The 17,379-nt window shown below is 36.3% G+C and overlaps 1 protein-coding gene across 1 annotated transcript; it reads right to left on the bottom strand.

The window, feature by feature from the left end:
- Window positions 1-238: 238 nt before the first annotated feature.
- On the bottom strand, window positions 239-17,112 carry LOC111803655 (ABC transporter C family member 12). Its single transcript, XM_087127703.1, has 30 exons — window positions 16,808-17,112; window positions 14,733-15,595; window positions 12,860-12,925; window positions 12,033-12,477; window positions 11,599-11,777; window positions 10,791-10,830; window positions 9,453-9,609; window positions 9,033-9,147; window positions 8,865-8,945; window positions 8,703-8,727; window positions 8,111-8,167; window positions 7,897-7,962; window positions 7,648-7,722; window positions 6,767-6,874; window positions 6,435-6,569; window positions 6,240-6,346; window positions 6,066-6,159; window positions 5,571-5,738; window positions 5,224-5,364; window positions 4,583-4,783; window positions 4,399-4,497; window positions 4,160-4,312; window positions 3,570-3,955; window positions 3,005-3,185; window positions 2,571-2,894; window positions 1,729-2,485; window positions 1,538-1,659; window positions 1,225-1,470; window positions 714-1,143; window positions 239-559 (listed from the first exon to the last, which is right to left on the bottom strand). The coding sequence occupies exons 4-30, from the start codon at window positions 12,363-12,365 to the stop codon at window positions 474-476; spliced, it is 4,866 nt and encodes a 1,621-aa protein (XP_086983829.1). The 5' UTR covers window positions 12,366-12,477; window positions 12,860-12,925; window positions 14,733-15,595; window positions 16,808-17,112; the 3' UTR covers window positions 239-473.
- Between the last annotated feature and the right edge of the window lie 267 nt (window positions 17,113-17,379).

Here is a 17,379-nt window from a genome sequence, read left to right on the forward strand (position 1 = left end):
AATATACATGTTTTAAAAACCGTGAGTCTGACAGCAATACAAATCATATACAGGGCGGCGTGCGAGCAAGGATGTTGGGCCTATAAAAAAGTTGGATCGTGAGATCTCATGTTCATTAGAAAAGAAAACGAAATATTCTTTATAAAAGTGTGTAAATCTCATCCTAACAAATGCGTTTTAAAAATCGTGAGATTGACGTAGGGTATAACTCAAAAACTAATTAGATTTAAGACTAAACTTATCAACAAACCAAGCTTATGATATAAATCTGATGTCGTTCTAATAGTTGTCAAGATATAGTACAATCATATATTTATCCTCTTCCTATGTTGATAGAGATTTTTTTTCTTTCAAGTGTTACAAGATTAAGCTTAATTTGATACGAGGAATATTAACGAAAATATTTCTCTCGATTGAGAAGATGACAATAACATGGTTTTATTCCAAAATGACAACAACAAAGAACTATGGTTTCAGTCAAACTGCCTCTCTTCAGCTTCTCCATCTTCACCATCACCAAGCTTGTTGTAACTGTGCAATCTGCTCATCACAGCCAGCCCTGAGACCAACAACATAAAAGGGATAAATCAAATCACATAAATTCATTCACAAACAGCTTCATGTCAAGCAAACCCAGACAAGAATACTTCAAATATTGACAGTAAACGAGTTTCAAATCAGAAAAAGAAATGGACACACCATTGCAACCATACCTTCAATTGTTCGGTAGAAAGACGACCACCAACTGTATCTGGGAATCGAGTCTCGAGTCAGTACTTCGTCGATTAATCCGTCGTGTTTCCCCTCCAAAACTCCATGCAGCGTTAGAACTGCATCTTTTGCTTTCCCAATGATATCATTCACATGAACAGTATCAATGTCTGGCCTTTTGAGGTCATTTTGAGAGGCAGCAAGACTTCTGGACAGAGCAAATTGAGCAGCAGTCATCCAGTGGGATTTTGCTAGCCATTTCCCATGACCATTCTGAAGTAACTGGTTTTCATCACGTGGATTGGTCTCTTCTTTTCCAAGAACTAAGCTACATAAGTACTGAGCATTTGCAGGTCCTGTACTTTGAACCATTCTATAGAAAGCGCTTCCTTCATTTGAAAGCAGTTTTTCAGGGGCATCATATTCTATGACCTGAATGAAAATTGGTAGTTCTGATATACGTGAGCAACAATGGCATAACCACTAGCTCATCAACCAAAAACTGAGGCATACCTGACCCTTATCCAGCACGAGAATCCGATCACAATCAATAATCGTGTTTAACCGATGAGCGATTATCAGCATAGTGCACGATTTAAACTCCTCACGGATAGTTTTCTGTATCAGAGCGTCTGAGTTAACATCAACAGCTGCCGTTGCTTCATCAAGAACAATGATCTTTGATCTTCTCAACAACGCTCTAGCAAGGCTTATTAGTTGCCTTTGTCCAACGCTGAAATTTTCTCCTCCTTCCGAAACCTTCAACAAGTATGAACTTGTACTTAAGTTTTATTCAACATAAGCTAAAGTTGGCAAAGCTTCTTACCTCAGAATCCAAGCCAAAAGAGCTTCTCATAATTACATCCTTAAGATTTGCTCTCTCAAGAGCCTCCCACAAGTCAGCATCATTATGTTCACAGAACGGATCGAGATTAAAACGTACAGTTCCTAAACAAACGATAGATGGATGAATAGATTGAATTCAAGAGAAGATTTAGAAGTTTACTCAAAGCATACCTGAAAAAAGAATTGGTGATTGAGGTATAACAGTTAGAGATTTCCGCAAATCTGTTAGCCCAATCTTAGCAATGTCATAGCCATCGATTGTCATTCGTCCTCGTTCGATCTCTACAATTCGAAATAATGCATTCAACATGCTTGATTTTCCTGCACCAGTTCTTCCAACTATTCCTAGTTTGTCAGTAGGTAAAATATTAAAGGATAGTCCATGCAAGACTGTAGGAAGTCCAGGCCTATAACGTAAGACAACATCCTCAAACTGAATTGATCCAGATGAAGGCCAACCAGATGGGGGGCGGTTATACTCGATTATAGCTGGAGCCTCTGAAGGCAAATCGATGTATATGCCGACACGTTCAACAGCGTTTAAATTATTTTCTGCCTTACTTGCTTGTCTTAGAACACCACTTAACAAGTCTGTGATATTTAGTGTGTAACTTAAAAGTAATCCCATCGTAGATGCAAATGCCTCCTGGTTTTCTTCTCTTGCATTCTGCAAGACAGCAAAAGTTGCTGTCAACCAGATTATAAGGCCTCCTAATGTTTCCAACCTTATTGTGAGCCAGCGATTTGAACTGATATTTGCAAGAGTAAACCTGGTGTTATTATCCACGTACCTCCCGTTGATGCTTTCCATTCGATCATACGCCTTGTATGCACGGATAGTTGACAGACCATTTAACACTTCCCCAAATTGAGCATACACCGGAGATCTAGTAATCGAATCCAAGCGTTTGACTTCACGTGAGGTACTCTGAAAGAAGCATGTGATGCAATTCAATTTATCCTCCATAGTTTATTGACAAAAAGGAACAGAATAAAAGTAGTTAACATCATACCTGATAATATAAATAGACTGCATAAAACACGATCAATAGCGGCGTAATGGCCCATAGGGAGATTGGGCTCACAAGACCTATTAGAACAAAAGTTGACAGTAGCTGCCACAGTTGTCCAAGAAACATATTCATAATATGGGTAATAGTACGATCGATGTCTCCAAGATCTTTGGCAAACCTATTGATAATTCGTCCAATTGGATTGGTATGGAAGAACACCATTGGAGCTCTTAGAATTGAATTTAGCATGAAATCGTGCAATTTTCTAGACGCACGTAGGCTTGAAATGATTAACCAATATCTGCTTGCTACTGTAAAGGTCACCTAGAAGGAAACAAACAGAACAAAATTCAGACAACGCTAAAAACATTATCTATACCCACCAAATAAATCCCATGATCCAAATGACAACATTTATACATATACTTACTCACCTGGCCAAAGGACAACGATGCATAGATGAGATTGTAGTATCCAGCGTTATAATTTTCTGAAATGCTTTTATTTGTCCAAAAGCTTAACCACGTGCTAGTCAAAACTCGAAGGACTTCTATCAGCAGATAAAATAAAAAGAATACGATAACTACCCAAGTACCTCCTAATGCATCCTTATACCTACACATATAACAAACTTCCCATAAGTGTCAAACAAAGAAGTTGTGAGCCTCGAATGTGTAGTCAAAAGTGATTCAAGTGTCAAACAAAGGGTGTACTTCTTCGAGGACTCCAAAGAAGGAGTCGAGCCTCGATCAAGGGGAGGCTATTTGAGGGCTCCATAGGCCTCAGGAGAGGCTCTATGGTGTACTTTGTTCGAGGGGAGAAATGTTGAGAATTGTTGGGAGGGAGTCCCACATTGGCTAATTGAGGGGATGACCATGGGTTTATAAGTAAGGAATACATATCTGTTGAAACGAAGCCCACAAAGAGTGCTTCTGTTTTTTAGTTTTAAGCATACAAATTCTTTTTGAAGCATGAATTTCCAGTAAGTCGATGTCTTACCTCATTAACACCTTCCAACTTACTACTCCTGTCTCTCTCTCCTCCTCCTTGATTAGTACAGAGTTCTTGTCTTTCCGTTTTCTTGCATAGCTTGTGTCTTCTGGAACTTTATTCCCGAGTCCACCATTCGGAGACTTCGGGCTTTCTTGGTAAGGATTTTTGTTGTATTGTTTTTCTTCCATTTGTTCTTCCAGTTTCCCGGCATTTTCCATTAGCTTCTGGAAATGTTTGCTGTTTCTAGAGAGCTCCTCAAAGGTTCCTTCCTCTATAACAATGCCTTCAGAAATCAGAATAATTTTGTCGACCTGGGGAAGAAAATGTAATTGGTTTGTGACAAGCACCCTGGTTTTCCCTCCCAACTCTTCCTTGATACATCTGTTAAAAACCTGAAATACATTAACTTCACATTAGACCTACATATGAGCTCCAGAAGTTACCCAACTATGTCTATTTTCAGCGCTGGATATACTAAGACCTAAACTTAAATGAGTAACTAATATGAAAAAAACAAAATAGAGTTGATAGTTTTGGAACCCAAATGGAGAACTAAAACAAATGTTTAAGCAAGGAAATTTAGGCAAGAAGCATACCTGCTGACCAACATGAGCATCTAGAGCACTTAAAGGATCATCAAAAATGTAAACATCAGAATTCGAATATACGGCTCTAGCCATAGAAACTCGCTGTCTTTGACCGCCACTTATGTTTACACCTCTTTCACCAATCTCGGTGTGATCACGACCCTGACAAGCAAGTTTGCGAGGAAAATTGTTAAAGCATTCAATTTAAATAAGCATCTCTAGGTAAATAACTTTGAAATCCACTTTACAGGAAGCAAGTCAAGATCATGTTGCAAGGAAGTGACATCAATGGCCTTCCAATAACGGTTTGATTCAAACTCCGATCCAAATAATATATTGTCATGAACCTAGCAGAAAACATTTGTAAATCAGAAGGGCTATAGTTATGAAGAAATGAGGGTTATAGTTAGGAAGAAAGGAATTGTGACTCACAGTGGCATTGAAAATCCATGACACCTGAGGAACATATGCCACTGTCCCTCTGACAACGATGTTTGTGTCTGCCAAGGGAGGCAGCTCCCCTAGCATTGCCAATATAAGAGACGTTTTTCCTTCGCCAGTACCTCCAACCACTGCAACCAAGCTGCCAACTTCTATATGCAAATTGACATTTGATAATGTCGGCTTCTCTACCTGCAAAGAGGTTACATTTCACAGCCGCTATTCTCAGATGAGAACCTCATAGCATAGAAGAAGATATATATATTTTTTGAACAAGTGTATATAAGCATCCTCTTAAATCAACGTGACCCATAAAGATGCTATAAATCACACTCTAAAACCAAAATACAGTCATGTTTTCTATCATTTCTACATGAAATCTGTTTTTCTTGTCTGCGAACGAGCATTCTTGGAGCTTTATGCGTAGTTTTTCATATTATCATAGAAAAGCATAGTTTCATTTCGAAAAATAAAAAAAAATTCCAACTTAAAAGGTCTTCTTAACCATGATGCAAATTCACTGAAAGCAACAAATATCATAGAGAGCAGTTATAGACCCGTGTATTGAAGAAGAAACAAATATCATACAAAATATCAGGTATATGAGGGTATACAGAATGCCAATAAAAAACCTTGGAATCCCATGAAAAACATCCATTTTTTATGGATATTGCTGGAAGCCCAGGTTCCAACGGTGGATTTGGGGCAAGAATTCTCTCTTCAGTCAAGATGAGTTCCTCTATACGCTGTAATGATACATGTGCATTTACAACCTGTACTATTAGAGTCGAATTAGAAAGTGAATAAGCTTTCTTTCATTCTTTCTTTATTTCTTTCAGAATAAAACATTATGTTATATGAAATATAAACAACAAAGCTCGTAAACAAATTTAAACTTCTTTTTCAGATAAGGTCTAGTAAGAAATATTTTATCAAAAGAAAAGAGAAAAATAAAAGTGCAGTAGAAATGATTGAGTACCTGACTTAATAAATAAGGAAGCATGTTTAGAGGAGGACGAAGCACCGCAAACAGGGAAAGTGATGTAAAGGCCCTTGCAGGAGTCAGATCTCCACCAAGCAATGTGAATACCCCAAAGGAAATTACAGTTACAAACACTGGGAGGCTTTCAATAATAAAACCGTTGAACTGCAATAAATGAAGTTTGGTCAGAAATGCAAAGAAAAGGAGGATGAACTTTTGGTTTTCCCAAAAGGCCTCGTACTGATGGAGATGTATTCGTTACTTATAAACCCATGATCATCCCCTTAACTAGCCAATGTGAGACTCCCTCCCAACAATCCTCAACAATTTAAACGTAAAATTTTTACATCATCCTGTTCGTGCCTTTCTGTAGTTAGTGTTGGACACTTGTTTTTTTGGTTTTCCCCTTGTATTCTTCCATTTTTTTTCAACAAAAGTTTGGTATCTAACCAATAAAAAAAGTAAATAAGAAAGCATGTCTGATGGCAATACCGCATAAAGGTATTGCGCCTTACGAAACCACGAGAGCTCTTCATTCCTTATTTCTTGAACTCTGGATAAAAAGCTTGCTTCCCATGCATAGCATCTGAAATATTTTTGAGCTTGGTGTCAAGAAAGGCAGAGATGTATTGAACTTGTAAACTTATCAGACAAATTTAACCATACTTCACAGTGTCCATGGCTGCTAAAATTTCATTTGTGAGTTCAACCCTTTTATCTGTCCCCTGAAGTCCCTTCTTTGTTTGTTTTCGCATTTTATTAAAAATTACAGTCTGCACATACAAATGACACATTCCAATTAGATAAGTTATAAAGGTAAATTTAGTAACAAGATTGTGAATTTCACAACAGACTAATTACCTGCATAGGAACCGTCAAGACTAGAGCTAAAGCCCCAAAAACTGAAGCAACACCCAATTGCTGGTATAGAAGAATCATTGACATGATAATACGAAATGGGGCAGACCATATCCCATGAAGCTGTTGACATATTTGCTGAACAAAAGTTTTAGGAAATTAGTAATGGTTCTTTTTAATCAAGGTACAAGGATCACCTAATATTTTTCAAGACCTACAGTGATAGAAATTGTGAGCTAACTAATAGATCTTAAGATAACATACAGGATTCTTTTTTGTCAAGTTTATTCTAAGGTAGATACTGTATACAAAATGCAAGGGGTGACCGTGCCTACTTGAAGGGCGCTAGCATCGGTTGATATCATATTTGTAATTTTCCCATATGGGAACTTCTTGCGCCCCTCATGAGTCAATCTGAGTGTTTTACGAAAAATAGCAGCCACCTGCAATTAAGAAAACAAATAACATTTGTCAATAAAGAATAAAAGGAACACATTTGTTTTTATGTAATAACCCAAGCTCACCACTAGTAGATATTGTCTGCTTTGGCCCATTACATATCGCCGTCAACCTTACGGTTTTAAAACGTGTCTGTTAGGGAGAGGTTTCGACACCTTATAAGGAATGCTTCGTTTTCCTCTCGAACCGATGTGAGATTTCACAATCTACCCCCTTGGGGGCCCAACATCCTCGCTGGTACACCGCCTGATGTCTGGCTCTTATACCATTTCTAACAACCCAAGCCCACCGCTAGCAAATAGTCTGCTTTGGCCCATTACGTATCGCCGCCAGTCTCACAATTTTAAAACGCGTCTGCTAGGGAGAGGTTTCCACACCCTTATAAGCCCCTTTCCAACCGACGTGGGATCTCACAATCCACCCCCTTGGGAGCCCAGCGTCTTCACTGCCACACCGTCCGGTGTCTAGCTCTGATACCATTTGTAATAGCCCAAGCCCACTGAGCAGATATTGTCCTCTTTGGGCTTTCCCTTCTGGGCTTCCCCTTTCCAAATGCGTTTTAAAATCTTGAAGAGAAACCCAGAAAGAAAAGTCCAAGAAGGACATTATCTGCTAGCAGTGGGCTTGGGCTGTTACATTTTAAGAGACCCACAGCCTCCGATTCATCTTACAAAGATGAAAATTCAAACATAACTTAATTTGTTTGAATAAATGAGTTAAAATGAAGATATGTAGCTACTATAGAGAGACTGTTTACCAAAGTAGACCTCAGTTGAAAACCAACTCGCATAACATTCTGATAGTACTGAGCTTCGCATAGCACTCCAGATGACTGAATAAATAATATTAAAGTAGTCATTTGCAATTCAAAGTCGAAACAACATCTAAACAATATGTTCGGAGGAAAAATCTTGTGTAGGCAGAAGAAATATATAGCTCAAGATATTCAAAAAATGGAGCAAATAAACATAATATGGTTTTAAAAAGTGGATATGAGAAGTCATACCACACCAACGAAAATTGCGAATGCATAGACGAAACCAATCCAAGTTGGATCTCCCTGTTGCATCGACTGCAATACAAGAAATATATAAACTTTGAAACTTCCATGATCCAAACGCAGCCCATCAACACTTTGTTTCAATAGATAAAATATCAAACATGAAGTAAAAAATAAAAATAAAAAATAAAAATAAAAAATAAAAAAAAATCCTACTAACCTGTAATAAATGGTTCAATATTATCGGCCCAATAAACTGAGAGAGGTCATTGCCAACCTGCCAAATTTTCATGGTCAGACCTGAAAAGGACTTTTTTTCTAAACAACATACGAGTTTTTATTGATTAAATGAAGGAACAATAACGTCCAAGGATACAAACTCCTCAAGGAGTGAAAATGTAAGGAAAAAAAGAGCTATCTAAGTAGAGACAATAAACATATCCCATTTCAAACAAAGAAGGCTAGAAGAGCAATGCTAAAGGATGGATATGTCTCATTGGCATTAAAAGAAAAATTCAATATCAATCCAAACTGAAATATAAATGCTATACTTTCCATGAAGATCTGTAGCTCCAACCTGACAAACGAAAAAACATGGAAATACAGGAAGAAAATAATTTATTTAGTCTTGGTCAAGTCATTGACTCACTCCAAAGCAATCTACATGACTGAGCTAATTGAGATAAATAGTATTAAAACCTGGATATATAATGAAAGAAAATGTCTTACGAATTTCATAGAAGACAATAAATTAATGTTTGCAAGGAGGAATGAAAAAACAGGAGACGGGGGAAGGAAAATTTATAGGTTACCTTGAAAAAACCTCCCAACCAGAACCTAGTAAATTTTTTGAAGAGAAGCAAACAAAATGAGATAAGAAACAGTGACAAAGTAATATAAATCTTAGCAACTGCTAATCAAGATTAGACAAAATCTGTAAATCGAAGCACAAAAAAAGCAGGCGTTGGATGCACCTTCGTCCGAGGCTTCGATTCAATGCTCTTATGAGCCAAGGCTTAGGCATTTGAACTTCTGCAGCCCAGCATCTCTGGAACCTTCAGAAGTAAGAACATTCTTAACAACTGAATTATTAGATATGGAGAAAGAAAAGAAGCAAACAAATTAATAATCATAAAGAAAACCTTCCAATCAGTGTCTCAGTTCGATCCCAGGCGTCCAACCTCCAAATATCCTTTTCAGCTAGAGGTTTTCGATAGCCCTGCTTCATAAGTGGAGTCACCCACCCAAAATATATTCCTAGCAAATTGAACCGAAGCTAGTTTTCTGAGTAAATAACTATCATTTCACAATTACTTTCTGGAGTTTCATTTGTTCATTCTTAAGAAGTTCATCCTGGAAAACATTATAGCATGAAAAACATGTTTGCTTATTTTTAGAAGATGTTGCTGAAATTGAGGCTACATATATTTTAATTTCTACACCTCATAAAGCACCAATTGGTCCAAGAGATACAAAATTTGGAATGATTTTTGAAGTTGTTTCTTTGATAATATGAAAAGAAACTGATTCAGATTAATAGGCTTAGTTTAAAAATTACTTACTAGAAAAGATATTAGCGTGCCTTTCGGGACAGACATGCTCTTCTCCCAGAAGCGTTTCATAGTCCATGTTGTCAACATACTCAGATTGCATGACAACATAACCAGGATATGGTTCCAAATTAGGGACATAAGCAAGAAGAAGTACTGCAAAAAGCACCTGCATTACAAGAATAGCTATTTATTCGACTTGAATAGAACTGTAGTGCGAGCCCTCATTTGCAACAAAAAATTATACTATTCTGGGTACATCATCAAATAAAACCAAATGGGTCTTGTTCTAATTTAACAATTATCACCAAAGATTTTCTTGTGCAATGAAATCTACTTCAATTGTTCGATAGAACAGTAAGAAATATGCACAAATTCTTGTTAAAAAAAAGCAAGATGTATTAATAGCCAGCTTTTTCTTTTTTCTTTTTTTAATGAAAATTTTTCACTTTCATTGACAAAAGATGAAATAATACACAGTACAAAAAGAAGCCCCGTGTTGAGGATTGTCGGAGTCCCACTATTAGCTAATTAAGGGAAATATTATGGATATATAGGTGAATGACACTATCTCCATTGGCATGAGACCTTTTGCGGAAACCAAAAGCAAAACCATGAGAGTTTATGATCACAATGGATAATATCATACCAACGTGGAAAGTCATTGTTCCTAACGTGGTATCAGAGTCATGTCCTTATCTTAACTTAGCCATGTCAATGGAATCCTCAAGTGTCGAACAAAGAAGTTGTGAGCCTTGAAGGTGTAGTTATAGTGATAGGTGTCAAACAAATGGTGTACTTTGTTCGAGGACTCCAGAAAAGGAGGCACTCAAGTGTCAAACAAATTGTGTACTTTGTTCGGAAGCTCCAGAGAAGGAGGCCTCAGGGGAGGCTTTGTTCGACGGGAGGATTATTGAGGATTTTTGGAGTCCCACATTAGCCAATTAAGGGGAAGATCATGAGTATATAAGTGAGGGACACTATCTTCATTGACCTGACATGGTTTTGCTTTTGGTCTCCCTAAAAAGCTTCAACCCCATGATCAACCGCTTAATTAGCGGATGTGGGACTCCTCTCCCAACAATCTTCAACACAAGTATGGTACCATTACCCCGGCTAAGAGTACCAAAGAGGATCCAAAGTCCCTACCAGCCACAATGCTCCTCTTTTCTAGAAACTACAGATCAAGCATTACTACCAACAAATCCCTACAGTTTCGTGGACAGTTCTATATGCTTATGATGGGGGGAAAACATAATGGAAATAGTAAACAAGGAATTTACGGATGCATTTTTTAAGAGAAAGCTTAATAAAGAAAAATATACCTGACCTCACAAGAAACGAACTAACCTGGAAAGAAAATGTGGTGATGATCATACAGAGATCTGCACTGTATGAGGAAATTTATTTTCAGAAAAAAAAAAGACAAAAATAGAAGGAAAAAATAAAAAGCAATGAAATTTAAATGCAAACTCCTAAGGCCACGAGTATCTTTTAACAAGTGCAAAATCATTAACCAACATTATGGCATAGAATCTACTTCTAACTCTAAATCTTTACTAGATTTTCCATAAACTGTTTCCATCTCAGCTCTTGTCAAAAGAGTTTTAAACTCAAGTAACTAACTACTAGGCTACCCCCGAATGAGTGTTGGAACATGATTTTTGTAACAGCCCAAGTCCACCGCTGGCAAATATTGTCCGCTTTAGCCTGTTACATATCATCGTCAGCCTAACAGTTTTAAAACGCGTCTACTAGGAAGAGGTCTCCACACCCTTATGAGGAACGCTTCGTTCCACTCTCCAATCGATGTGGGATCTTACAATCCACCCCCCTTGGGGGCCTAGCGTCCTCGCTGGTACACCACCCGATGTCTGGCTCTAATATCATTTGTAACAGCCCAATCCCACCGCTAGCAAATATTGTCCGTTTTGGCCCGTTACGTATCGTCTTCAGCCTCACGTTTTTAAAACGCGTCTGATAGGGAGAGGTTTCCACACTCTAATAAGGAATGTTTCGTCCTCCTCTCAACCAATGTAGAATCTCACAATTTTTCTTTTGATTAAAGACATTCTTTTCATCTTAGCAAAAAAAAAAAAAAAAGGTACTAGAAAGGAATATTACAAACAAAAGGGAAAGTTAAATGTAAGAAACTAACCTGCTATAGTAATCTGAAAGTGGGAGTACAAGATTTAATAGCACAACACCCCCTACCATAACATAGATTAGTCCAAATCGTGTGTACCAACGGAATTCATGGATATAAATTTTAGTCTCCACAACAACCATCACTAACACCGAGCACCAAGAAAGAGACTCCACGATAGAGCAAATCACCTAAAGCACGAACAAAACTCAACCCATGTATTCAAATCAAACAATGCTACAAAAGAGCACATCGTACTGCATTTAGTATTTAATGCAAAAATTATTGACTACAAAGTTTCTCTATAGGTTCAAAATTTTATATCTTGAACTCTAAGTACCAATCCTACTGAAACCTCTGAATTCTTAATGGGGGAGATCAATGATGTTCCATTTAAACCCAAAAAGAAAAGCAACCCATGAAACATATATGAAAATTAGGCGTACCTCAAAAGGAGCAAAGCCAGTGTGATCGTCAAGGCTAAAAATCGCTATACCCATGGCTAACCTTAGTAAAGGCACGACAAAACAACAACCAGCAATCACAGCAAGCATGTAATTATAACAATTAGAGGTCAAACGAAACCTCTTCACTTTAGCATCCTTCACAATCAGCCACGTTCTGTAGAAGCAAAGCCCAAGAAGTACCAAATGACAAGAAGAGACCACTAGAGAGTCAATTGCACAAGGTGTGTAAGAACCGAAGGCACTATCAACTGCTTTTGCCCATACACTATTTGCCACCGGCTGGCAGAACCAATCCAAGGCTTCAAAAGGCATATTTCCTCCTACTCTACTATTCACTACAGCAGGAAGTCACAGACCCGGTTCCTTCTTTTGAGCACAGTATCGATCTATTATCTTACCATCAACGCTCCACTCAATGTGCTTCCTAAAACAGGAAAACCCATATTCAATATTTAAAATCAGAAAGCCCATGAAATGAATTTTCAATTCAAGAAACATCGGGAATCCACTGCATTAGAATTTCTTCATAGCTGTTGAATATCCATTATGATAATCCCACACGGTTCTGAATTTCACATTATTTGCCTGCTTAAAGTCACACTTCAACAAACAGTGCAAACAAAGCAATACCCATCTCCATATTTCACGCACCAAAGTCAAAGAGCAGCTTCAACATAGCAACATGAATCAATTATAAAAGTTCCGTGCTAGAACAGCAATAGAATCACTAGGAACATCTGACTTGAAGCAATATTATCAAACTCCATTCATAGTTTAGTAAAAGACTAGAAGATCAACTCACTTACATTCATGGTCTATCCATATATAGACTTGTAAGCTCTCTCTGGGGAGCTGAGAGAACTTGAAATACCCTGAGAACAAAAAAAGGAACCAAATAAGAAAAGGACAATGAAAGTGCAGTTATAAGCTGGATAGAAAAAGTCTTGCAAGCGTCACAACTTACGAAGAAGATTCCCGCTTAAAAGAAATGGATCTAATAATCCGCAAACATCCAATGGAAAGATTAAAAGTATGCATCATCGCTGAGGTGGAGTAAGAAAATACACACTCGTGACCCAAGTCTTCGGCAAATAATGCTAATGAGACAGAGTCATACCGCCAACAAAAAAAAAAAAAAAAAAAAAAAAAAAAAATGTTTTCTTTCCAAAAGCTTTTAAAATTCATCAAATTATGCATCCCGGGTGTATATGCCCACATGCTTCAGATTTCTTCGATGCCATAAATAATATAACTAGTTAAATCATATGTTTGGTTATGTAAGAATGGAGAGAGATGCTTGAGCTTCATAAAAATAAAAAATAAAAAATAAAAAAAAGTTTTAGAATATAACGAGAATTTTTACTTTAGATGGCAAAATGGTCATTTCAGACTTTCAAGTCTTCTATTAGTCTACGAAAAAAAAATAAAAATATTCTAAATCTCTTTAATCCTTTTTTTTATTATTTTAATATATTTGACAACTACCCACTAAAGTGTTTATTATAAAATTTTCTCTTAATCCTCGTTTCTTTTAAAATATATTTGCCAACTACCCATTAAACTACTTTTTATTTTATTTTATTTTATTTTATTTTATTTTATTAAAGAAATATACACCAATCTTACCCTGACCTTAAATATTATATATATATATATATATGAGGCATATATGTAAGATGTATACGAGGTATTTATTTTAAGAATGGAGAGATACTTGAGCTTCATATAACGAGAATTTTTACTTTAAATGGCAAAATGGTCATTTCATACTTTCAAGTCTCCTATTAGTCTAAAAAAAATAAAAATATTCTAAATCTCTTTAATCCTCGTTTTTTTTTTAATATATAAGACAACCACCCAGTACCCACGAAAGTGTTTATTATAAAATTTTATCTCTTAATCCTCGTTTTTTTAAAACATATTTGCCAACTAGTGTTTTATTTATTTATTTATTTATTAAAGAAATATACACCAATGTTACCAAAAATACATACGCCAAAAATCAGTGCTTGCCTAGTGCCTACGCTCTAAAATACTTTCCTAAATTTTTTATTTTCTATCAATATTTTGAATTTTTTTAAAAATAAATAATATATTTTCAAATCTTCAATTTTATGTTTATTACCTTTCTAAACTTAAAAAATGTCTAATAAACCTTTTAAATTATCAAGATCTCTAATTTTTTTCAATTTTATTGAAATTATTTTTTAAATTCCATTAATTAATTCAACTCATATGAGCGTTCCAAGAAATGTGTTGCAATCATCATTTAAATCTCTCTATAATAATATTTTGACCATAACTTCTCATAATTTATTTTTTACTTTCACCCATAAGTGTTATTTACTCATAGACCTATAAACTTTACCTTTCATAATTAATGTTTTTTTTTTTTTTTTTTTTTTTTTACTTCCAACACATGTAGTTAACCAAAACATCAAATGTTTAAATATATTAAATTTACGTATCACTTGACTAATAACAATGATGATTATTTCAGATCTCTAAATTAATTTAATTTTATATTTAATGTAGTCATAAACTTTTAAAATGTCAAATAAGTTTTTTTTAAAAAAAACTATCAATTTTGTGTGTAATTTAATATTTTAGAGTTAATAAAGTTAGACATGAAATTAAAATTTGAGAGAAAATATTGAAAATTCAATTATGAACTTGTACCTGTAAGCCTTGCTTTGCAGTGCATTCGCAATAGCTCTTGTATGGGGACCCCACTGCACGTATTATCATACTTGCAGAATCATAGTGAAGTAACTCATCGGCGCTAGCAGCACTAGGCCTGAGAGATTAAACTCCCCTCCACTCTGAAATATTGGAGCATTTTCAGTCTTTAACTTCACGCCAGCTTTTGAGGGCTCCACAATGCCTTTCTCTGTCTCATCCATCAATGATGAATGGGTGATTTTCTTCTCCTCGTCAATCACATTTTCCAACTTTATTCATCACATTAACAGTTAAAAATGCAGCTTTCTTGATGTTCATAATTTCATTATCATCTTTGCAAGCAAATACGTCAGATAACCCATTTGTTATGTCACCTAATTCAAAGTATCCGACTACTGGCTTCTCCATGCCATCTGCCTTTGACTGAGCAAGAATAGCACGAAATATGGCATCCATTAAGGAAGAACCATCATCATTCTTTGCCTTCACATACATCACAACATCTGCACCAACGGCATCCGAGGCAGATTTTTTTACAACATCAAGAAGAGAGGCCTTCTTTTGGCTACACAGAAAATGAATTTGTTTCTTGGTGAACACTATTACAGTCTCTGGGAGCGCTGAAGTCTCAAGGTACCGCAGATCCTCTGATGCTGGAGGTGTCCCGGTAGCTAGTACATCTGAAGAGCTCCACATGTCAGATTTGTGCTCATCCCAATGAGCATATATAGCTTTCAGTCTTGTGCTGAAGTTCTCACTAGATCAATAGAATACATATTCCCAGCTCCACTGGCCTTCCCATTGGGAGGTTGGCTACTACCATTTCTACGATAAGCCATAGAGACTATAGAGCCACAACACTGTCGACCAAAAAAACCCGAATCAGATGAATAAGCCAAAAAAAAAAAAAAAAAAAAAAAAAAACATCAGAGAGTCGAGAATAAAATAAAGCTCAAATAATTGGATTAATAGTTGGGGATTCAACTTCATTTTTAAAGAGAGTGGTGTGAATTCACTTTAACTCGTGAACCAAGCAAAAAAAAAATATATATTTACAATGAAATTTTACATTTCACGTTGAGGTATATCTACAGTGTCAGGAAACACAACAAAATTCAGAATGTGCAACTGATAAAAAGAGGTTGGCATAAAAATGCTTCCTCTTGATGTTCCACAGAAAATGATTTTTCTTGATTCAAAGACTCACTTACAATATCCATCTCATGATCACAAATAAACTATCCAAATTTTAAATGCAAGTTAAATTTTTCCAGTCTTTAAGAACTCAAATGAGAAAAATCAAACAATTACTCCATAACTGAACAAACTTTATTTTAAACACTGGTGCCGGAGTACTGACAATCAGTATAAGTACATTTTCAAAATCAGCGGTCTAACACAATTATCCTTTGAATTAATGAAGAAATTAATAGAAACACTATGATAGGGGGGGAAAGGACCAAACTAAATCAGCAATGGTTCAAAATTAAAAACAAAATCTCAAATTCGCACTTAGTTAGATGTGAATTTGGAACTCATCTGAACGTGCTCAACCTACAAGTTCGGTAAGAAAATTTCTTTTAGATGTTATTTCTAATGTAATAATGTGTAGAACAAATCCACCAACCAAACCTCAAACTCTCAACCAGACGGACGAAACTGGCAATTAGGTGATTCACAAGGCGAAAATTCTGTGTGCATTAACAAAATAGATTTGATATTATCGTTAATGCGGCTTCTTCGTGCGCATTAACAAAATAATTTTGTTATTATTCTTCCTCCGATATTAACTTCAGTTGGAATGCATATTTATAGTTCAAGGATTTGGTTCTAGAGCGGAAATTTTGAAATTGCATCTTAATGAAGCTATAGCTTCCTAACTATCCAAAAAAAATCAACGAACAGTTGGGTTTCTTTGTTGAAACAGGAAAGCAATAAGCCAATTTATAATCTAATTAAAACCATAAAAAGAACACAGCCGATGCGGAGAGTTCAATCTGAATAAAAATCACACAAATACACGTCCTTCTTGAAACATTGTGAGGGTTTACGTTAAAGTAGAAAAAACGCACCTGGTATCAGAAAACTGGGAGGGCGCAAGATCATGCAAGCTGTGGAAGCTGAAACAGAGGCAAATGCGGCCAGAAACCCTCGAGAAATCCAAGCTACAGGGCGAGCGAGAGATGGGCCTATAAGAGATGATTGACGAGCGCGAAAGATAGGTAGATGAGGAGAAGGAGATACGGTGTTTACAGAGAAAGAGAGACATCAATGGCAACCAACAGACGAGAAGTGGGATTGGGATGGAAGGGAAGTGCACTGCAGAAATATATCGAAACAGAAACGGGAGGGAGGCGAGGGCGGGCGGGCGAGCGGGCGGGCTTAATGTATTTTTTATAAATGTGAAGAATATTCTAAGAAATTATGATAAATAATTGTGAAATCTCATGTAAACCTTCCTCGTTGAGGGATGGAAACAGTTAACGTTTATAAATAACTGATCAAAGGAGATAAATTCTACTAGCAGAATCAAACCTCGGTTTGGCCCAATTTGTATCCAAATTAGATATCATATGATTTAGTAATAGAAAACGCTGGCCTCCAATAGGAGTGGATTGTGAGATCGGATAGGAGAGCAAATTGT

This window comes from Cucurbita pepo, chromosome 10, assembly GCF_057944985.1.
Source record: "Cucurbita pepo subsp. pepo isolate OVF chromosome 10, ASM5794498v1, whole genome shotgun sequence".
NCBI lineage: Eukaryota > Viridiplantae > Streptophyta > Magnoliopsida > Cucurbitales > Cucurbitaceae > Cucurbita > Cucurbita pepo.